Here is a 24,274-nt window from a genome sequence, read left to right on the forward strand (position 1 = left end):
GCAGAAAACACTGGGATTTGCAGCTGTGATACTGATGGTGTGTGTTGTTTGGGGTGGGGTTCTGCTGCTTTGGGAGGCAGAGGTTAAGTCTGTGGATACCTCTCTACAGACAGAATTTTTAGAGTGGCTTTAGGAGTGAATGTGCCAAGACCTGTTGGAGAATTCCCCTGCTTTCAGCCTGTTTCAAAAAAAAAAAAAATTCAAGCAAGAGGAAAGGGGGCAGGTAACAGAAACAAATTCATTTCTGTCCCCATGTAATCCTGCCTCGTGTCCCTCAGCATTCTGCTGGACAAGGGGGCTGTGTCTCCTCTGCTGCCAGAGGAATCTCATCCTCACTGATAAAACCTCACAGAACTGCTGGGGATCTGCTGCTCCTCACATCTGCTGCTCCTGGGGACCTTCTCCCAGTTTCTCCTGACCTCTCCTGGGTCTCTCTGGGCAAGCTTTCCTCACCCAGAACGCCCTGTCCTGGAGGACATCAACCCCCCAGCAAGGCTTTAGATTCTGTGTCATGGTGGAGGTGGAAACCAATTTATTTTGTGTTGCAGCACTACTTTTCTAGTCTAGAAAAAAAAAAAAAAAGAAGCAGGTTTCAGGGTTTTTGGTTGTTGTTTGTTTGTTTTTTTAATTGAGTGCATTCTGCCAGCCCTCACAGGGTGATGGGAAGGAGATAGGGGATGTGAATAATAGACAAAGAAACATCAGCACTGAAGATTATCAACCTATAGGCATGCTCTGGGCTGAAGTAAGTTCTTTATGTAAAAGCCAAAGTGCTCCTTGCTTTAACACAACTGAAGAGAAAGAATATCCTCCAGCAATTTCAGTTTTAGTCAGAGACATGCAGGCTTGCTTTTATGCTTAAAAACCTAAATTGCACTTCTGCTTCTTGCCCTGATTAAAAGGTACTATTTGACTTACATTAGATGTATGGAAGGAGTTCTGTATTACAGGAGTGTTAAAACTGACCCAGGTTGCCCTGAGAGGTGTTAGGTGCCCCATCTCTGGAAATATTCAACACCAAGCTGGTTGAATTTCCTGAATTCCTGGAGTATTCCCCCTGTCACACTCCTTCTGTCCCCGTTCAGCTCCTCAGGCAGCAGCAAGCACACAGCAGAGTTCTCTTTGTGTGCTTTCCTCACAGCCTATGCTGTCCTGAAGGACACTTAAAAACTGACATTTATTTTGTCTCCAGTTTTTCCCAAATGTGGTCAGTCTTATAGTGGTAGAATAATAGAGTCAGGCCTAATAAATACAAGGATTTGAGTTCTTTGTCCTGCATCAGGGTCTGATAAGTCCAGCTCTGGGTTGCTCCTGCAATGCCTTCCTTGGCTTTCCATAGCTGCAGTTGGGCAGGAGGAAGAGGATCCAGCCACAGGAACAGAGATTTTCACACTTCATCCAGTCCTTGGAGGAGCACACAAACCCTCTCCAGGAAGATAAATAGTTCTGGGTTCATGAATAGCCACAGACAGGGGAGCTGGTGTCTGATGCTGGGTTTTTATGTATCCCCCATCCCTTTGGCATCCCCTGTTTCCTTCTGCATTCCCTGTTTGTGTCTCCTAGGATTTGGTGTCCTGATCTCAGTGCCTCCTGCTGAGGAAACCTCAACAGGGTTATTAACTTCCTAACACTACAGAAGAGTTTCTCCTTTGTCTTTTGTTCCATTATCTTGGAATAAGCAGGTTCTTGCCTACACAATTGTTTTGACAGTTATGATATTCTCAGCATTATCCTCTGCCATAGCCACTTCAGCAGCCCGTGTAATTTTAACAAACACCTAACAGAATCAAGACGTTAAAGTTGACAATAGCATAATAAAAAATCTCCTTTTAATAATGAACTGGAGCTGCCGTCATCCTGTTTCAGCAGAGTAAAATCTCTCCCCCCCTCCCGAACACTTTACAAAGCTATTACATAAAATGCAATGTTAAATGAACAACAAATTACTTTCCCTTTAGCTAGCTTTTAATGCTAATGGTGCTATTTATTCCTGACCTTTTGAAATATTAGATTTTTTAAATGACAACATAAAAAGAATTCTTGTTTGAAAACGCGAGCGACTTTAAACCACATGTTATTACTTGTAAGTATAGCATGCACATGCATCATTCATTTCAGTGTCCCATTTAGGGCTAATTGGTATATATTTCAGTTGACATATATTGTTCTCCTGCAAACGTGTCAAATTCCTTAACGATGGTGGTGACAAAAGCAGAACGCTTGAGATATATAAATTACGCTCTTAACCATATAATCATTCTTATCTATTGGGAATGGTATTTGTGACAAACTATGGTCAAAAATACACAGCAAATTGATTTTATTTTTTTTTTAAACTTTAATATCACACCATTCACGGCAAGTCTTTGATTGCATCCTTAAATGTAGAAATGTTCTGATTTTTATCTGCATCGTTTTGTGGTTTTTGAAAAGCTCACTTCATTTATTAAAGGAAGAGTAGCACAGCGAGGATCTTAAAATGCATCTTTTGTTATCAGCATAAGGAAAAAAAATGGGCTGTAATTGTGGATATAGAGTGAGTAATTTGGTGAAAAACGCTTTGTGCTATAGTTAAGGTTTTATAATTCCTGCCAGAAAATACTATTATTTTGTTGGTGGGCAGCATTGCAAGAAGAATTTTAAATATTTTAAATATGGGAACAACTTGGGCCACATATTTCCATTACATTTTAGAGTGCTGCGTGCCATGCATTTTCCCTCTTTATTACAAATCACCTTAGAATCAGACAAAAAAAAATAAAAATCGAAGATTTCACGTGACTCTAATTATTACTGCAGTGTTCATTGTTGTCTTTAGACAATGCTGTCCACAGTCATTACTTTGCTCCATAAATCAGTAGCATAATGCGGTTTTATCTTTCAAGAAATATTTGAGCGTATCTTAATTTGGCATTGATGAATTCTCCTTCCCGAATCTCTGGAGGGTTTTTTTTAATCTAGTTTGTCATGTTAGAGCTTTCATCACCTAGCCCCAGCTGACAGTGTTATGGCTGTGTATTTATTTCCATACCTTCTGCAATATGTCCTCAGAGGCTGCAAATAGGAATTTTATGATGTTGTGCCTTGAAGGCTGTTTTTCCTTGATTGAAGTGTAATTCCCAAACTCTTTTGCCCCACCCTCATCCTTCAGAAATATATACCATGTGTGGCTGTAAAAAAGTGTGGAAAAACAAGGTTAAATTTGTTAACATCTTATTGCTGATAGAAACTGGGAGCAGTTTATTTGACAAAAGAGATATTCACTAGAAATAAATACCATTTTTTGCTAAATAAATTATACAATAAGTTCAGATACCATTTTTCTTCTAAAACTTGAAGACAAGAAAAAGGCAAGTCAAAAAAGGTCAGCAGAGGGCAGAGGAAGAAAGGAGAGGGTTGATGTGATGCTCCACAGTTCTAAATCAAAAAATACCGATAGTGCCCTACGTGACACTTCCAAACTGTGCTTGCAGACTAACAGCAACAAGAAGCAAAGTACTTTTTAAATTATTCCAAAAGTTGTGTTCAATTACACAGGAACAACTGGGTGGCTACTGCACTTGCTATCACTTTGATGACCTCTGCTTTGTCAGACCCAAAGACAAAAGTTGCAGTCAAGTCCCTCTTTGTGCTCTGGCCCATGGAATTATTGTTGTGTGTTTATCCCAAGAAAGATATTACCTTTAATTGCATTAAGTAGATAATGACTTCACATCTAACCAATTAGGGAGGTGAAGGGGAAAAAAGGGATCTAAACCTCCACAGTAATGCATTAGTTCAGCTAATAATTCACACTACTGTAATTTAGCATACAATTTATATAACCTAAGTGTCAATTCCACATGAAAAATAACAGCAATGAACATTACTGGTGGCTTGGGTGCCTAAGCTTGGGTGCCTAAGCTTGAGGTGTGCAGTTTCAGAGGATGGATTCTCTGGGAGTCCTGATTATCCTCTTTGGAAAGTGAGTGCAGCCCTAAGTGCAGCACCATCTCTCACTCTGAAGAGGTTCTTCATGGAGGAGGAATATATACAGTCATCACCTTAATTATATGGGATGCAAAACACAGGATAAGCTTGTCCTGCCTGGGGTGATGGAAGAGCAGGAGCCACCCCTTCCTTCTCCCAACTCGAAGCACTCTGTCCTACAGCCCAGAAACTACCACAGGAGCTGCTCAAAAAGAAATTAAACTCTTGGTTCAGACTAACCTTTTCTGTACTGTCTTTAATTCTTTACCCAAACACCAGCCTCCTCTCTTTTGATGAGGGGAAAAAAGTCATCCGGAGGGAATTGCACAAGGGTTCTCCACCACCCTCAGCTCTCACCAAGGTGCTCTCGGTCCCTTGGGGGATTCTGTGGCCTGACCTCACATCTCCTTCCAGCCTTCCCCCTTGCTTGCAGTTTGGAAATCAGTGCACCTGACCATTTTATAGCCCTGCAGAGGCACAACAAGTTCAGCAGGGAGTCAGAGAGGATGTGTCTGCCCCGCTGCACCCTCCCTCTGCCATCGCCCACCTCCAAACCCCAGGGAAGGCTCGGCAGAGGAGCCTTCTCCCCTTCATTAAGGTCAGATCCTCAAGCCTTTGCTTTAATTCCAAAAGGAGCCAAAATATCTTGCTGGGTCATGAAAATCAGCCTCTCATTCCCTCCCACAGAACCTGAATTAGGAATCCTCTCCTGGTGGCTGTGACAGAGGGGACATTGCTCATGTGCCCTCCCTTGCTGCCTCTGAAGGGATGGAAACACAGCAGCAGAAAGCAGCATATTTGTATTGCCCAGGACCCTCATAAGCTAATAAAAACTTCCTTTTAACCAGGGAAAAATGTTAAAAGTGGAGAGCAGAGTGACTGCACCAAAGAATAATTCTCCTTTTGACCCACAGAGAAAGAGGTGCCTAATAAAAGTATATGAGCACGGACAGTGTGAAGATAACTGTCTGATCAGATAATGGAATTGTTTTCAGTGATAAGAATGAATCCATTACTAATGCAAATAACTATAATAATTATAATTTGCAATACAGTAAAAATCACCTAGTCTACCTCCTCCTCTGACAGGAGACTGTATAATAAATTATAGGCTGAGAAAAAAAAAATCAAAGGGATAAAGGTTAAAAGATTAAAAAAAATTCTGAAACTTAAATGCTTAACAGGGAAGTCAAGACCTGAAAGCAGAAATTGGTGCTATTAAATAAAGCAATTGTGAAGAATGAGATATTATGGAATTGATTAACAAACCAGAAACCAAGCATTTCCTCATATCACTACCTCTTGTCACAGATTTCAATAATTCTGAAAGAACAAAAAATTAAGAGTTGGCGTATAACAAGGAAATTAATTATTTAAATGTAGGTGAATATGCTAATAGTACTCTGGGAAGATGAATATAACTTCACAGACAAAAAGCCCCCAGAAGGTTCGGTAAATTTGAGTTGAGGAGTTTCTCCAGCTGCTTTTGCTTTGCTTTAGTATCCAAAACTGGTCCAGCTGCTCCCAGGACTGCTCATCTACAGGGCAGATCTTTTGGGGTTTTCTGGGCACACCAAATTGCTCATATCAGTCCTATAATCTTCTTTGTTCCTGTGAGGTATTTTGGGCAGGGAAACTGTAAAAAATGTTTAATTTCAGCTTTGGAGGAGTAGAATAGAGCAAATGAAACAAATCCTGTGTGCAGAGTTTGCACTACAGTGAGCTGTTTTCTTGTTTACAGCACCTCTGCTTTCTCCACGGTTAAGCAGAGAGGAAATAGTGATGCACAAGGTTTATCACTCACTGTTGGCATCAAACCATTCATAGCTTCAGGTGATAGAGCACTGGGAATCTCTCAGGAGATCAGGTGATTCTTCCTCAGCCATCAATTGGAGTAAAACAGCTATTAAATGATTGAGTCTAAAGCACTGTCTTCCAAAACTCTCCATTTAGATCTAAATTTTCCAAAGGTCAGGATGTCCCATAACAGGCACAGAGAAAAGCCAGGGATTTTAACAACCGGGGTGTGTGAGGGAGATTTAGACCCCTAGAGGTGCTGACATCTAGTCAAAAGTAGGGGTTTTTAATCTGACTACCAGATTAAATTAATCTTTAACTCAGAGTGAAACCTGATTTTCTGTGCTTGGAATATTTTCCTGCACTTTAAATTCAGAGTAAAAAGCTCAATGTACCCTGCCAAAGCTTCCCCCTCAAGTCATCCATGAAGTCAGAGGTTTCTCACCCTCTGTGAAGATTTTCACTGCAGCACTTTTCCTGCAGCTGAAAAGCTGGACACACTTCAGACCTGCAGAGCACCAGCAGTTTATCAGAATCTCCACAGTAGAGGAGTTCAAGGAAAATGCTTTAATGATGTAAATTCTAAAAGCACTCTGAGTAGAAAACTCACAGTCTGCTTCACAACCATGACTGGTGGTTGCCTCCTAAGTGCCATTTATCCAAAACACACCCAGCCAATATAACATCAACTCCTGCAACAAGCTCCCAAGGTTTAAACACATACCTTTCAGCTTAAACACAGGAAGGCCTTTAATCAATGTTTGCAAAAGACAAAACCACAACTGCCTCAAATCCCCAGTCCCATGTCATTGGCTGTTGCTTCACCAGGGGTGTTTTGGACAGGGATGCTCCCAACATGAGCCCTTCACCTGTGTTCCCCAGAACAACTTCAGCATCAGTTTCCAAATCTCCTCCCAGCAATAAGATGCTTATCTGCCAGAAACCAGCATGCACTGCCTAATCCTCAAAGCACCCAACAGAGCCATAAAAAAGATCACAGGTCTATAAAACACGATTGAAGGAGCTGGGATATAATTAAATAATTAGATTCAGGGCATGCATGAAACTGGTCTTCAGATATGTCAAAAGCTGTCAGGGCAGGAATGAGATTAATTCTTCCCATGTTCTCTAGGGGTAGGACAACCACAGAGAGTCAAAGCTGACATTATGTAAGACTTCAGACAGATGAGGACAGTGAAACAAACAAACTGCCAGAGCAGGTAACACCATTTCAGAATGGTCAGAGGTTTTAAACATCACAAGTTTTAAAACCAGATTAAACAAAACGTGGGAGTAGTTTAAGCAGATCTAATATTGTTTTGCAGCAGAAGGTGATATATGATTGATACCTGAAGTCCTTTCCAGCTACATGAAACTCCTGTGATGCTCTGACAGAGCTGCAGTTGCAGTCAGCAAAAATACTTGATGGATCTGAAAAAAGAAAAAAAAAATTATTAAATCCTACTTGAATTATTGAATTATTATATGCTATTGAATTATTATATGCTATTGAATTAGTCTATGGTACTTGACTCTGAAGGGGAGAAATTAAAATTCCTTTGGTGGGATATGATCAGCCTAGTTTGTACATCTCCTCAGTCCTGTAACATCCTCAATCAGTGTGTGGTACTTTTTGATCTTCAATCTCAAGTGTTTCACCCATAGGACAAACCAGAAGAACTGCAACACTAATCTTAAAGTGTTTTGGAACATCCTCAGTGATGTTACCTGATTCTTCAGCTGCTTTACACTTCTATCAGGCTGAAATGTTGACCTTGTTTCCTGAGTAGACAAATCAGTTCTCCTGCCCACTGTGTAAGGAATTTCTCATGGACAAGGCTGTGTGTTCACAACACCCCGCAGACAGTGCTGCTATCCAGATCTCTGCCAACACAAGGAACATAGGGAGAAAATCATCTGAAAAGGATGCTGGAATGTTGCTTGTGGGAAAAAACCACATTTAGACACAATTCCAGCATACATCATGCAGAACCAGCACCTTCTCTGCTGGATTCTGCTCTACTTACAGCTAATTTCCTTCAACTCCACTCATTTTGAACAGTCAATAGTCATCCAAGCAAAATATTGGTGGGGTGACACAGGCTGAGAAAACAGATCCATTGTGATTGCCACAGATGAAGGATAAACCTTCTGAGCAATGCATTCCCTGCAGAGCTTTAGCTGCAGCCCTGTGGGTGTTACCAAGTGTGTGAGAAGCACCGAGGCTGCTCTCTGCAAAGGAAGAGGGTGTGTTCAGTCTGGTGTCTGCTCTTATCAGCTGATGGCAGAAGGAAGTTCCCACTAGAGGTGCAGAGATTACTCCTCAAAGGGAAGGAAATACTCCTTGTTACCCTTAGGAAAGGGAGTCACCTTTCTCACTCCTTAGATTGCTGCAGTTGAACAAACCCTGGCAGCCACAGCTCCATCTCACCACTCTGAAACCATCCCTGTTTGTAACTGCTGGAGCACTCCACTGCCTCTGTTCCAGCACATCCAGGTCCTGCTCACAGATCTCTCCAGCCAATTCCTTTCTTTCCTTATGCTGCAGTAAAGTGGAAAAATTATAAGAAAAATAATATATCATAATATCATAATATCAGGCCTGCTCTGTTAGCCTGTCATTTCTTCTAAGGGAAGCTAGCACCCTGCAAATTCCCATGTGAAAGCAATCCTGGTGTGAGCACTTTCTTAGCATAACAATCTATTCCTGGGTAAAAAAACAACTGGCACCTGTATAAACTGTTTTTATATTGTTAGACAGAAAAATTAAAACTATCTCTCACAAACAACTTTTCCTGCTCGTCCACACTGGGGGTTTGAGTGACCAATCAATACAGGATAACAACTTCTTACTAACCAATAAAGGTAATTGGCAAGAAAACTACTGACCAATTGGAGTCACACATGAGGTCTGTAAAACTGTACAAAAAGGAGTTACATAAATAAAGAATGAGCTTTTTTCCACCATGAAGAAAATGGAGTCCATGTGATTTATTCCCATATCCTTACATTCCGTCTGGCATCATCCTCCTTTGGTGTCTTGGCTCTGCTGCACTCACAATACTCCCAGAGAAAGCTGAGATTTATTTTTCATTTCTCCATGTCTGTATCAGCTCACCTGTGGACACTGACATAAGGATCATAAGAGGCTGCAATCTACCAAGTTCTTCATTTTTTTGCCATTGCATGGTAATGAACACCATGGCCTCATCCAGTAACTTCTGCTCTGGACACAAGGCCAGAGCTCCTGGGATATGGCATCTAGTACACCTTTCCCTTGGATTACAATCCCTGAAAATTAGAAAACAGGTACTACTTTAAAATCATAGCCAGTACCTAATCAATTGTACATTAACTAAAGACAACACAGAATTTCTTGGTCTGCAGAAAAATGTTTGCAGTTAACTGACTCAATAGATGGCATAAGGATGGCACAAGACAGTTTTTGCTGTAAGGATCTTTGCATCTGTGAACTGCACAGGGTGTGGTGGAAACAACTTCTTTTTTTAAAATACTCACATTCAAGTTTCTAACTTGACGGAAAAAAGCACAATACCTTATTGTGACTCTGCATTGATTCCACCACAAAATCGCTTTTGATTGTTAGAACACAGCAAGGCATGAATGAGAACTAATAAAATAGAATTTATTCCTTAAAAAAAAATGAAGTACAAGACTGGCAACTGGCAACAACCAGGCTTGAATTCCAGTCACACAAAGCATCTGCACTTCTCACTAATTTATCCAGGCTGCATCTCTTGAAAACCAAGCAGTTCTTGCACTGAGTAAAGGAATTCCGAATCCATTGTCCCTCAGCCAGAGAGCTGGACACTGCTGTCAGGGAGGCCCTTTTACAATTTGTTTTATCCCATAGCTATTCACATGAACACAAAATCTGCAAATTTCAGTAAGGACTAATGTGATTTCGTAGAACCAACAACTTAAACAAAATCCCTTCTATCAAGATGGGGCTGTAGCTTTAAATCTAAACACACTCTTATGAGGAAGTTGTAAGATTTAGAAAAGTCCAGTGTAAGGACCAAATTCTGAATGCACACACATGAAACTCCACTGGAATCTTCAGCAGTGTGGTAGAACACTGAAAGCAAAATTTGGTTCTTAATGCGTCTCTGAAGACTGTAATTATATTTCCCATTGTACTAGTAACATTAATTGAATGTTTAGCTGAAATCAAGTTCATTACAAGTTAAATACAGTACCTAGCCTATTAGGATGGTGTTTATAATTATAGTCATAAAGCACTTGTAAAACACCTTCATTGCAGCAAATAGGTGGAAGTTGGGTGTAGTGGCTGCTAAAGCCTCTCAGTTCACCCTCTGCATCTTTGCAGCATCATGGACCAAGGTCACCTGTGCCACTGAATCACCTCCAGAGCCTGTGCCAACACTGCTGAATTTCAGAGGGACACAGCCTACAGCTGTTTGCAGAAAAATGTAATACTGCACAAACTGCTATGCAAGGGTTTTTGCAGTGCAGCTGGACCTTACTGAACATCCCTACATCTATAAAGAGGCACATTCTCATGCTAATATGCCTGGTTACTGGCCAGCTTATTGGCCTGATAGTGCATTTTTAACAATAAAACAGCTTTTAATAATACAAGAACTAAGAGATTACACCTCTCTTTGATATATCAGATTTTGTATTTCATTTTCGGCTCTCTGAGAGCATCATTACAGAAAACACCTGACCTGCTTTTGGTATTGCCCAACAAACACCTTACTCAGAGAGCTACACCAATTTTGCTGGAAGCTGAGTCACGAGCAGCAGTGAAGTTCCACCTTGGGCACACAAGTGAACCAAAGCCATACAGATGGCTGGTGTCACTTCTGCTCAGTTTCACACATGAAGGAGCATCCAAATTCAAGCATAACCACTTGGCCTGTCTCATAATAAATTAGGTTTCCTTTTACAGCCATTTTCATAAGAATAGTAGCACCCAAAAAGAGAAATTAGTTTTAAGGTATTTTATTTGACATGATTGAAGACACAAGAACACTCAAGATACAATCCAGACAAGTTGTGAACAGCTCCAAGTATCAGTGAAATCTGAATTTATCTTGCACAGAGGTGAACAAGACCACAATGGTTGGTTTTATAATATAGTTTAAGACTATTTCAAGCAGGTGAGTACTGTGACATTATGCCCAACAACTTTTATACTATTCATCCGCTTAAGCCACTTCATATCATAAATATGCAGCTTATCTTGGCTATTAAATCTCTGCAATATATAATTAGCCTTCTCATAATAATGCATTAAAACTCCTGTATCTGAATATTGGTATACTCATACCACTGAAAACTGTCCTAACCACCACTGCACATTTATCATATTCTAGCACAATTAACCATTCCATTACAATTAGCTGCTAAACTTCAGCCTAGAGTTCAGTAACTTGGACCCAAACTTGCAAATTGCTGCTTACAGCAAAACTCCTGCCAAGACCTTCTGCTTTCCCTATGGATAGCTGGCCTTGTTGTCTTTCCAACACTAAGTTGCACAATGTCATCTGAAACCCCTACCAAAAAAAGTGCTCTGCAGGGGAACGTCCTGCAAAAGTATCACAACTACAATTCTAAAAATGCCTCATTTCCTAGTAAATTTCATGTAAATTTTACAACCTAACATCCTTTATCGAAATGGGCATCCACATGCCTCTTAAAATGTAAAGTTGTTTAATTGGGTTATTGTCTACAGACCACAGCATAATATTCTACTTAACAATTCTAATTCCTTAGAGAGACAAGCTAATTTTCCATTCTGAAAGAGGGCAACAAGGACAGCTGGGAGTTTGTTCAGTAGTTCAGTGCTCTGCAAAGATAAGCTTGATAGTGTTCTCACCAGACTGAAGGAGGAAGTGCAAAAATATGTAAACCACGTTTTACAGTTACAGGGATTTCAGCAACAAGCCCCTGCTTGGATCCAGATGGGATCTTACAAAAGGTGAACTAGAAAGGGCAGAGAATCACTGCTGTGCAGGGAACTGTGCTTCAGAGGAGCTGCAGAATCCACCTGTAGCTTTCTCTGCAGACAGGCTGCAAACAGCACAAAAATCATGGGGCACCTGATCTTGCAGGCCACCTCTTCACAGGGGGGACAGGGGGTGGCAGCCATTTATTAAACCACATCCTGTGTTAAGGCCACTGAAAACAAATCTGTGCAGAACTGGACAGATTCAGCTTAACATAGCATGCAAAGACAGCAAAGCCTATTTTTCTGTAAGAATTTTGGTTTTTTGGCAGGTGGAAGTAGCAGACAGTGACTGTGTCTTACCTGCAGTGACAATACAAGAGTGTTGCCTGGCTTTGGGAGGTAGTTTTTCATTTGTTGTTGTTGTTGTTTTTTAAACTAGAGAAGATCCTTATTAAAAACCCAAAACCTAGTGAAGAAGCTGTATACCCAGATTTTACAATCTGATTTTTGGTTTTACAGGAGGATTCATCCATTATTATGAAGAATTGCTGGAGATGGAATGGTCACCATCTGAAACAAAGAAATGAAAACCCCAGCAGCAGACTATTGCATTTGTGTGATGTGCTTAGCTGGTATGACTTGCATTGCAGGAAGAATGTTGTATTCTCTGACACACCAACATTTCTTTCCTATTATTATAAGATCGGCCTTTTACATTTCATATCTTACCATCTTTAAAAGCCTATAATTACAGAAGCTGATTGAGAAACTGTGTTATTTAAAATTAACAGCTGAATGAAATCAACAGAGGCAAAGTGCATTTTTATACAAGAAAATAGCACTGTAGAAAGAAAGAGTCTGTACAATATTTAAATATTGTATATACATAAAATTATATTGTTCATAACTCATCTTAAAGTTTCTCTTGTTTGTAAACCATGGAAAGCAGCACACACAAAAAAATCCCAGTATTTAGCTTTTAAAGCATTTAGCAGGCAGCAGGAAATCGACTGCTAGCAAGCACACTTTGTAATTATAGAAAGTATCCAGCAGGATACTGTGACTAGCATTCTCCATAGTCCTTTATTTATTTATTTTAAAGCTGAATGCAGAACACATTTCCCATTAAATCAGGGAATTCTGCAGGAGACACAGAAAACTCAATGACAAAATGCAGTGGATCAGTTGTCCAGCTCTCTACTGTGGCAAAACTCCAGGATAAACACAGAAAGTTTAAGTGCAGGTTTGGAACATAAATTAATGAAATAACTGTTAAAGCTTTAATCTCCCAAAAATGTCAGTAATGGATTTAACTCATGCTCAACTTTTTAAAAAGGAAGGTTTAGATTAATAATTAACATTGCAACATTTTGAAAATGTAATGAATTCCAGCAGGTAATTGGGCAGCTCTGTATAAATGCACTGGGAAGTGTCAGCATTTTAGGGTGATTCTGCAGGTTTGTACCACTCTGCTAATTCAGAGTGGAATTAGGATTTGAATCTGAAATTGTCAGTTCATGACAGATGCAGAATGTAGGTTTCAGAAGTTTTCTTCCTGTAGCATTTTGCAAAATAAAAACTATTCTAGTTGCAAAAGAAATTTGCCAGGTGAGCATGCTTAAGGAAACATTTTCACAAAGTTCTTATTTGGAAAACAAGATGCTACCATGGCCATCAGTGCATTTCTCCTGCATCAAGAGCTCTGTGTTCACTGCCAGGTAAGGAATGCTTTATTTAATGCTATTTGCAGTTTCATTCTATTGGCTTTTGCCTTCCACTTCATTGGCCATTCAAATCAACCCAGTAATATATTTTACTGAATTAAAATGTTTGCTACAAAAAAATGAATTGCAGTATTTTAGATCTGAATGTTTTGTCTCTTGTGAATTGTTTAAATGTTTCTGGACAGCCATCATCTAGCTGTGCTTCTAAATCTTAACACAGGAATGAACAAGAAAAGAAATATAATCACCTGGGGAAGTGCTTGATAAAGCAGATGGGTCAGAGGGATGTTGAGAAATGTGCAGACAGGAACCTCATCAAGTTCAGCAGAGGCAAGTGCAGAGTCCTGAAGGCGGCAGGAAGGAGCCCGTGCACCAGGAGAAGCTGCCTGGGAGCAGCCTGGCAGCACAGCCCCCTGGCACGGTGGCAGGCAGACACTGAGCCAGGCTGAGCTGAGCCAGCAGCCTGCCCCTGCCAGGGAGAGCGCCAGCAGCCTCTGGGCTGCCCTGGGAGCAGCACTGCCAGCAGGTCAGGAAAGGCATCATGCCCTGACTCAGCCCTGCAGAGACCATGTCTGAGTGCCAGGGCCAGCTCTGTGCTTCCCAGGACAAGAGAGACACAGACACACAGCTCTGAGAGCAGCAAAGGGCCACAAAGGGAGAGGGGACTGGGGGATCTTTCCTGTGAGGAGAGGCTGTGAGAGCTGGGGCTGCTGGACTCAGGGAGGCTCAGGGGATCCTAGGAATGTCTGAGAGCAGACAGGAAAGAGGATGGAGCCAGACTTCTCAGAGGTATCCAGTGAAGGAGCAAGAAAGAGGCAACACGCACAAATTTAAACTCAATAAATTCCTTTTAAGTGTAAGAAAAAAACCTTTGCAGTGAGGGTTGGCAAATAAGCTGCCTGGAGTTTAGGGATCTTCATTTTGGAGACCATAAAATTGGAAAAAGAAACTTGTTCCGAGTGATACTGGTTAGAAAGAAAGGTTTTATCAGACAGTCAATGGATGTCCCCTTCAAGCTCAACTACTTTGTGATTCTGCGGTTTCAGATAGAGACTAATAAAATAGCCTTAGAAGACCCAAAAGAGAAATAGGTTTGTTCTTAATATTATTTTCCAAAGTATAATGAGGGTAATGCTAGCTAATTAATCTGACAGCTTGTTCTGAGAGCTCTGACAACAAAGGCCTTGTTTTTAACCCGGAGCAATCAATATTAGGCCCCCAAAACACATATGTATTTCCTAAATATAAATTTAAGAATTTCTGGGGATTTTCTTTACACAGAATTTAAGTAATTGAGATCCTATTTCTTTGAGTCATTAATTTTCAGCACTTTAAATTCTGAAAGCACTGGGCAAAATCAGAAGACTACAACAAAACTACTAATTTGTTCCCATTGCCAGAGGATGGTGCTGTTTAAACAGATATCCCACACAGATACACCCCCCTACAACAGCCACGTGGGTTAGTGAGTTTTTCTCAGGAGGAAGAGGAAGAAGAACAAGGCAAAGAGATTACAACTTGGTATTTTTTTAACTAACCTTCAGCACCCAACTATAATCAGTGTTTATTTTATAAAGGTAGACCTATAAGCATGCGTGAGTAACTTGGTAACTTTTACTACCTCTGGAACTTCTGCTCCTAAAACTTTTTAAGGGTCTTTCAAAATGCAGTCCTTGGTCACCAAAGGACACAAACACAACACACCCCACCTCAGTAGCTGTTCTCATGTAGCCTGCTGAAATTCACGGTGATGACATGACAGACAGAAGTCAAAAAACGGAACAGTGGAAGATCAGTCTCACAAACAGGCTGTGGCGGGGGAAAGGGCCATCAGTAATTTAAGAAATCAATACCAACTTTGACACTTTTAGAGGTGGCAACATCAACAGCCATGGCTTTGATTTCAGTGTCCCCAAACTGCATCAGCGTTTTGATCTCGCGCCGGTTGGGCACGGAGGCGTCAGTTCCCGTGAGATCCAAGCGCAGCGTGCCGCACTTCTTCACGCCGGGCTCGGTGATGAAGCTGACGTTGTCCTGCTCCGAGCTGTAGATATTGATCACTATCACTAACTGAGAAGGCTTGGCAGGTGTGTAACTGCGGGTCACAGTCTCTCCCAGGGCTACGGACTGGTCGGCTGAGATGAACTTGTCGAAGACGTCGGTGCACCAGCGCGTGCCGTCCTTGACCAGGAGCTTCTCCGGGGGATGCTTGCCCTCCACGAAGCGATTGAGCACCCCCACGCCGTAGGTCAGCGGGGAGCGCCGCACCTTGATGACCGCAGGGTCGAGGCCAAAGAGAACAGCCCCTTTGAGGATGGTCAGCCCCACATCCTGGGGAATGATGACCCGGCACCTGGAGCCAAAAGCGCTCTGCACGGCTTGCTGCAGCAAGGGGGATTCAGCGAAGCCGCCCACCAGGAAGAGGAACTTCACATTGGTCACCTCTGGCTTATCAAACACCTCACCTGAGCAGAAACAGAGAGCATCCAATAAAATCCACTTTCACACGGCAATGCAAGTGAAAATGGCAATGTCTGAGTGCACTGAGTGTTCCATGCACATGATCTGAAACTGCCGCATCCGTGCCCACACTGCCACCCCCTCAGCACCAGTCCCACTTCTGTTATCTCTAGTGTATTTCACTATGAATTCACTCACCTCAAACCAAACAACATTTTTGAAGTGGCACTTAAAACTGAACATAAATTGCATTCCAGATAAATCACTCCATTTCAAATTCACTTATTATTTCTGACCCTATCAGAACCACAATAAATACCACCTGTAAAATAATCCCTCTTTACATTTTTACAGATTTTCCTTCTTAAGCCTACATCTACTTTCAAGAAAACCATGCAGTGCAGTAGTAGGCTCACTTTTAGTTCAAACAAGTGAGTAACCTGTCACAACTGTTGCAGTTCCAGGTGTCTCCCTCCCTGCTCACATATAAGCTGCTCTATACTTGTCTCATTAAGTTCTGAAATTTAGCTAATAATCCCTCACACATGATGAGCAAAGCTGCATATTTCTTCCAAATGGTGCTTTAAATCATGTAAAAATCACACTTTTCTCACCACAAACATTATACTCTACTTGATACTAATTTCATCTTCAGCTAGGAAGACCTTAAATAATAACTTTCCCAATAAGCACATGTCACTTTCCATTACTGGACAAATAAATTCATTGCTGCTTAAGCCATGCCTGGAAGTACATTTACCATGATGCATCATTTACTATTTGTGCTTTAGAGATGTCAGTGATGGTCATGAACAAATGTGACCTTCCACTAGGGAGGAATGAATAGCTGCAATAGTCAGAAATGAGATACAACTCTGGCATAATTTGGTTGTTGCCTGAACCAGGAAAAAGAAAGGCAGGATCTGGGTTTCTCAGTGGATGTCAGCCCTCTGAATGCTTGCAGCCCTGGAAGCATAGAATAATTGGAGCTAGGCAGTAACAGAACGGAATCACACTCAGTAACTAGCACTAGAGCTAGACAGGAGTATGTGCTCAGGACACATCCCTTACTTTTATTGTTTTCCTAGCTGATTTGTAGAGAACTGCAAGTTTCAGAATTGAATTCCTTGTCAACAACTGGTGCATACCAGGAGGGTTGTCAGTGGGTAGAAAAGGGTGAGCAAAGCTTCAGTTTGAGCTCAGCCAGGAAGTGGAACCCCACACAGATACGTACTCAGGTGCTGAACAATCTGGTCAATTGTAGGTTTGAAAAGAGCATTCATTGCATCTGGGCTCATCCTCAGCATTCCCTGGGAGGACCACTTCACAAAGTCCACACTGCAAAGGAACAGTGAGAAAGAACATTAAAGCATTGCAGCTGAGCTGTGAAACAACCAGCATTAAATAAATTAATGAGTTTACAGAATCTGCATGCATTTTCCTTGGAACAAAGTGCTCCACCTCACCCTAGCCCCATACCAACTGCAGTTATGTAAAACTTGAAGGGAGAATTATTATTTTGGCTTGTCTAATTGTTGTTTTCTTTGCCTGATTGCCTTCTGCAGCATTAGCAATGCTCAACTGCTCTCTGAAACAGCTGGCAGTCAATGCAGTGCTCGCTCATCTGAAACAGCACTGATTCATCCCCAGAAGGGCAACATTTAGATTATAGCAGTGGCAGGCCAAAGCCACTGGAAACACACAAGGAAAACAAGCAACTTGGGAAGCCTCAGGAGGCAGAAGAGAGAATTGCATTTTTAATGAGGCATAACATTTATTAAGTGAACACAGGCATTATGCTATTCTATCACTGATACACATCTGTATAGCTCAGTAATCTCCCTTACATTCATGAACATTATATGTTAACCTTTACACTCACTCTATCCTGTTATCCAATTGATTTCATTTCATTTAAAGGGAGCATTTATCATTTCCTCTAAGATTCACCATTAAGACTACTAATAAAAAGGAGATGGCCTCGTGAGAAGGATTTCCAGAAATTTTTAATGACTTCAGAACCTCAGTCTCATTTAGAAAGAAACTTTTAGCTGGATTCCAAGTCACTTAAGCTTCCAGTACATTTACCAATAACTTCTGAAAGAGATGCAGGAGTTCCAGCCTGCATATTACATTCAACACTGGCTAGTTTAAAAAATTAGGGTACAGGAACTAAATATTAAATCTTCCCCTCTCAGGTCCCAAGCATTCTGTCCCAGATTCACAGGTTCTTTTGCTCATTCTCATTAAACTCCAGGTTTTCTGTAATATGTAACTTCAAGAGATGCAAAATGCCCATTTCTACTTTCTGCTCGCTTCCTTTTCTACAGCAGCCCACGATCTTGTCATTCAAGGAGACTTCTTGATACTGAAAAACATGAATTAAAATCTCTGGAGGGGATTATGTCTCCCTGCCTAACAAGTAAATTATCAAACTTGTTAAAGAAGCAAGATAAGAAGCAAAGCCTGCCATCACTTCAAAAGCTGAATGCTTCCCCTTACAGAGGTTTATGCAGTAGTGTATGTGTGTTTTCTCCAGTGATCTGATGCTGTTAATAACTTCCCTCAAGCCACAAACATATTTACACATCTCACAACCTTGGATTTTTTCCAGGATCCAGGCTGCTAAAAATTAAGGTTTTTTCCAGGATCCAGGCTGCTAAAAATTAAGGTTCTAGGCAACAAATTCTGTGTTTGATCTGACATTCCTAATTAACATGTAAGAGACTCACAATATACAGTCAAAGAAAGTGATGCAGTGGGGACCTAACAAGTCATAGAAAGCAATGCCTGTAAAATGCAAGTCTTGTACAGAAAAGCTTTCGCAAGAAATTGATTAGAACTTTTCATTCTGGAAACTGCACCAGATGCAACCCCACTTTCTCATCCTTGCACTACACTTCTACGCTATTCCCTTTCAGTCCTAATGTAATTAGGATATTTTAATTACTTGTCTTTGCTAGTTAATTCTGCATCCACGTGCTTGTCTACTCACTTGCTTTTCCTCAAGGCATGCTCTACACTGTGCCCTCGGAACTTCTTGTAGTAGTCAATGAAGGAGAAGGGCAGGGTGATGTTCAGGGGGTTGGTCCTGTCGGGAGCTGCCGCCCGCTTGCGGGACTCGAACGCGATCATCAGATCCACCCAGGCCGCAGGGCGCTTGATTTTAAACTGCTCAATGAAATCTTCCCCAAAGATTTTACACAGCAGCTTCTCAAACTCGTAGTCCACCCCTAGAGAACCATATGGGCCACCTGTAGCACAGACAAAACACAGCTTTAATATTCGGGATATGCTTTAATATTCCTATGACATTTTGAGTTGGCCACACACAAACATAAGAACAACACTCTCACAACTGTCATAGGAGAAGGTTCACAAAAAGAGGATCTTTGCTAAATGTAACAGTTGGTCTAATACACAACATGATCTTACCTTTGCCTCACTGTTACTCCTGTATCATCACAGCCACTCTAACACTACCACTATAAATGAGTGATTCATCCAACCAGCAGCTGGGTTATCGTAGAAACAGGTGATCCCCCAGCCAGGGAATAATGTGCTTTGACTCCATGATTCAGAATGCTGAACAATTGCTTTATTAAAGCTATACTATATTAAAACTATACTGAAGAGATACTATACTATACCATACAAAGACACTAAAGAAAACCCCGTGACTGTCTGAGACAGCCAGGACACAGCTTTGACCCAACTGGCCAAGGAAACAAAACAATCTTCACTGGTGTCCAATAACCAAATCACTTTCGGTAAACAATTGCCATAAGGCATTCCACAGGTGCAAAACAAGAGGAGCAGTGAATAGAGGTAAGAATTGTCTTCTTCTCTGAGGTTTCTCACTGCCTTTCCCAGGAAAAATCCTGGGAGAGAGAATTATGTCTCTCTCTGTTCAGAGAATGTGAATGCCACACTGGGTTTATACTAATTTTGTGTGCTGGTCTAATTTCAGGAAAAACTGTCAGTAAAATGCAATAAAGGCACATATTTCCTTCACTGACAAGCCAAAACATAACATAAATATGTAATACACAATCTAATTACATAAAACAAGCAGTGGAAGTGACATTACATGAGGTGTTAGGGCATGGGTTGGACTCAATGACATTAAGGTCTCTTCCAACCTAGTAATTCTGTGGATTCTGTGAATACCTGTTGCTTTGTAGAGCTCCTTCAGATGTCCTTCAGGAAGCCTGATCTGATGGACAGTCATGTCCACTGTGCCTCCTCCGCTGTCAACCACGATGTACCGATCACCTGGAATGCCAAGGGGACAGGCCAGGGCCATTTACACCACTGTGAGCACAGCAGCTCACTGCAGTGAGAGCTCCTGAGGGCACCAGATAAGGGAGATAAGGGCCTACAGACAGCCAGCAATGGCCCTGCTGAAGACCTGATCTTTGCTAGTAATTACAACACAATGATTGATAACAAACATCAAAGTCAGATGTCAAAAGCTGTTAATGTAACACAGCTGAAAAGTGGGACTGCTCATGCTGCTGGTGTACATCCTAGTGGGCTACCAAATATTATACCATATTTACAAAGCCTGTTCTGAGGAAAATATTCCAGTTGCATGGAATAATATTTCCACTATCTCATTAAGAAATCTTATTATGCTAGAGCATACAGAATTGCAATTCAGCACTTGTAACTAAGAGCAGCACATGAACTTGTGGTTTTTTCCTTTTCCCCTTTATAACCACTGTGAGAACAATGCAGTGCACAGCACCTTTGTGGGAAACACAATATTTGCCTGCAATACAAAACCAGTGAGAGCAAAGTTTGCTGAAGAAAGGACAGTACCTTCCTCCAGCTCAGACCAGATCTCTCCTATGACATTTTCCACCATGAAGGTTCGGCTCTGCCGGTTCCGGCGCACGTGCTCCTTCCCTAGTGATCGACAAAAAAAAAAGCTATTGAGTCTAAAAAAGCCTGAAGAAATAGAATCAAAAATTGCAGGAAACAAGTGCAAGCAGGCTGACAGATCTGTATGGATCCCTTCTTAACAAATGTACAAAAATTATTGCACTGGGACCAGGAATGTTAGAATGTAATTCCTGGAAAGAAGGAAAAATGGTTTACAACGACCCTGATCTTCCTTGATATTGTTATATATACTTATTTGTCTTTTAATCTATATAAATTACCTAATAGAAACAATGCAAACTAATTATGTATAGTGACAATCTAATAATAAGAAAGCTATAAACAGGTCTGACTTGCAGTTTTTCAATACACTCTGGCTTGCAAAGCGTGTGCTGGCAGCAGGGTGGGGGGCTGGCAGCCAGCTGTGCCCACAGCAGCCAGCTGTGCCAACAGCAGCCTCCACCACCAGCAGGTGGCAGCCCCAGCCCACGCCCAGACAACCCCCCCACCACCCGGGATGGGAGAACATTCCCACATTTCCAAAAGCCACTGCTCATTTTGAGTGCTCAGGGAAATACGCCTCCCCAGCCTCTCAGGATGTCAGTCCACCCCAAAACAAGCAGCCAGAAGCACTGCTGCTCAGATTATTCAGAATTAATCTTAAGGACAAGTAAAAATTAGAATTAGTCTCAAGGACACAGTGATCACCAGGGCTGACCCTCACAATATTTAAAATATACATCAATTAAAAACTAAGTGTAATCTTGCAAGAATACTTATTACTTATTGTAACAACCCATTAACTTACAAGACTTAACTGCTACTTAGACATTTAAAAGATGCAGAACAGTCTGTCAGGAGAAAGCAGAGTAGTGAGAACCTCTGCTATTTATGCCTCTAAATCAACCTCCATAACTGAACGATCAAAAAAACCTACATTCCTTGTGTTATCATCACTCACCTTCAAAGGCACTTCATAAAACACTACAACAGAGGCAGCCTGTCATGAGTAGAAATTTTTTCTGAAAATTCCAGCATGCAAATCACAGAATGCACTTAGCTTCCTACTTCTGTAGTGCCTGTCATCAGAAAATAGAGCATCAGCTCCACTTGCTCCTGCACCCTCCCCAGGAAGACTCCACGATGCAGAGAAGCTGCCCCAGCCCCAGTTCAGGGACTGGGCAGCACAGGGAGAGCTCAGATGAAGAATTCCATGGCAGAACAAGAACTAGGTCCAAGTGAGGGCCTGTCAAGCTCACAGAAATCAATGGCAATCCTTTCACTCCCTCCTGTGGGCTAGAAGTGAACACAAGACCCAGTCTTTAACTACAACTGAAGCAAGCTTATCCTTGCTACTATGAACACTAAAATTTCTGTTTTGACTTCACAGCAATAATATGGTCCTTGGAGTGCTTCTCTCTGTTTATATTTAAAGGGTTTTTCTCCTTAATCTGTTCTCAGCTTGTCTTGGGTGCTTGCCATGCCTTTATGAAATTTTAATTCCAACCCCGAATTAATTCACTCCGAACTTTGTTTTCATTAATTTTGACATGAAACCTTTCTCATCCCCAATAGCTTTTTACCATACAAAGTCAAGAATGAGAGTGGTACCCCCACCCAAGAAAAAGCCCATTAGCAGAAATCCATGATCTGCCAGATTCTGTCCAGCTTCAAAACCTTTGTTATTTTCCCAGAAGCAAATCCCTGTGTTGTCTGAAAGTGAGTTCATGTAACATCACATGGAACTGGAACAGTTCAGGGTACGAATGAGGGGGACAGAAGCCAAGGGGCCCTGAAGGGACAGAATCCTGAAAACAGATTGTGTCCTGTACTCTGTGTGGGTCTCCAAACACTGAACACATCTGACAACTGCTGGCTGGGAGAGCCATGGATTGGAGAGAATGATGTAGTCACTCTGCCTAACTTAAAAAAAAAATAAAATGTTCTGGTAAGTGCAGGAATAGCTCTATTAGCTTAACCTCCCACTTGCCTCTCCTGTTTTGACCTAGCAAATGTGATAAAACACAGACTCTTCTGAAAAACTCCTTCTAGGATAGACTGACACACTACCATCAGTATCAGGGCAACTGTTACAATTCACAGAGATACAGAGAGATATGCACATTAAGCAGCTATCAGATCTTACTGCTGCAGGCCATTTTCCTTTCTTGTTTCCTCTATTTGCCTCCAGTTTCAGTAGGCTGCCAAGCTCAAAAAACTCTGGTGGTGAAGGATCTTCTGTCAAGTGACTTACAGTGCTCCAATCTGTCCCTCCCCTTCAAACAGTGACAGTAGCAACAGGTCCCAGCTCAATAAATCAGAAGTGCATTATCCAGTTGCTCTTCAACATGCAGATAAATTCATTGCTACATTCCAATGCCATGTGTCCCACTGAACACTGAAAGTCATTAATGATATTTCATAAAGATGACATCAAAAAGCATCTGCCAACACTTGGGAACACCTCAGATTAATCATTTCATTGCAGATCCAGTTATTTAGCACTGCCTCAATAATGCAGATAATCAAAAACATAACTGCTTCCAACAAATTAAATGAAAAAAATGATCCAACATGAAGTACTAACTTAAATTAAGGCAGAAAAATACTGGTGTGAAAATACTAAAAGACTCCCACAACATCCAAATAAAGGCAACACAAAGAAGCTACCTGCATGCTAAAATTCAAGTGTATATTTGGAAGAAATTGTTCCCTGTGAGGGGTGCCCAGAGAAGCTGTGGCTGCCCCATCCCTGGAAGTATCCAAGGCCAGATTGGAGCAACCTGGTCTAGTGGAAGGTGTCCCTGCCCATGGCAGAGAGTTGGAACTAGATGATTTTTGAGTTTCTTTCCAACCCAAATCATTCTGTGATGTCTGCTGGGTCAACATATAAACAAGTCTAACTACGGTAAGCAGCAAAACAGTTTTTAAAACAAACTGATGCCAGCCTGAAACATTTCAAGGGAACAAAGACAACAAGAAAAGGTGAGAAACCAGCCCTGGGGGACAAAGCAATGAGAATCTGCAAAGTGAATGAACAGAAGTACCCTGTGTAAATCCAGTTCCAATAGTGTCACTCGGGCTGTAGCCATTGACAGGTGCCCTACTACTCAGGTCTATCATCTGGTGCAGGCGCAGCTTTCGGCAGTAGATAGAGGCAGCCTCGGGCTCCAGGGCAATGATCAACTGCTCGGGGTTTTCAGGAGATGCCATTCCCGCCTGTGAGAGAGAAGGGATCAGAGAAGTGGGGTGGGGAACCCTGCAGCCCAGCAGCCCCTCTCAGCACAAGGCTGTCCCCAGCCCCTGCGCTCCGCTGGCTCACCCCGCAGAGCTCGCCCAGCACGGAGCTGCTGCCAGGGGGAAAGGTCTGCATCTGGGAACTGTCCTGCCCACACTGCACAGCACGACTGCACAGGCTGTAACAGGGAGGATTGCATGCACTTACCATGCTAAGTGGTTAACCGAGCACTTGTGTACATGACAGGTGGAGAAACGAAGG

At 41.7% G+C, this 24,274-nt stretch overlaps 1 protein-coding gene across 1 annotated transcript in view; it reads right to left on the reverse strand.

Moving 5' to 3' along the window:
* Positions 1-10,739: 10,739 nt before the first annotated feature.
* The window catches only part of HSPA12A (heat shock protein family A (Hsp70) member 12A), a 53,527-nt gene continuing 39,992 nt past the window's right edge, over positions 10,740-24,274 (reverse strand). Inside the window, exons 8-13 of the mRNA XM_066554396.1 lie at positions 23,823-23,994; positions 20,713-20,799; positions 20,059-20,163; positions 18,884-19,142; positions 17,123-17,226; positions 10,740-15,893 (exon numbers count right to left, since the gene is read on the reverse strand). Of these exons, the coding sequence (XP_066410493.1) occupies positions 15,259-15,893; positions 17,123-17,226; positions 18,884-19,142; positions 20,059-20,163; positions 20,713-20,799; positions 23,823-23,994 (1,362 nt within the window). The 3' untranslated portion in view covers positions 10,740-15,258. The remainder of the gene's footprint in view (positions 15,894-17,122; positions 17,227-18,883; positions 19,143-20,058; positions 20,164-20,712; positions 20,800-23,822; positions 23,995-24,274) is intronic.

The sequence above is a fragment of the Molothrus aeneus genome, chromosome 8 (assembly GCF_037042795.1).
Source record: "Molothrus aeneus isolate 106 chromosome 8, BPBGC_Maene_1.0, whole genome shotgun sequence".
Lineage (NCBI taxonomy): Eukaryota > Metazoa > Chordata > Aves > Passeriformes > Icteridae > Molothrus > Molothrus aeneus.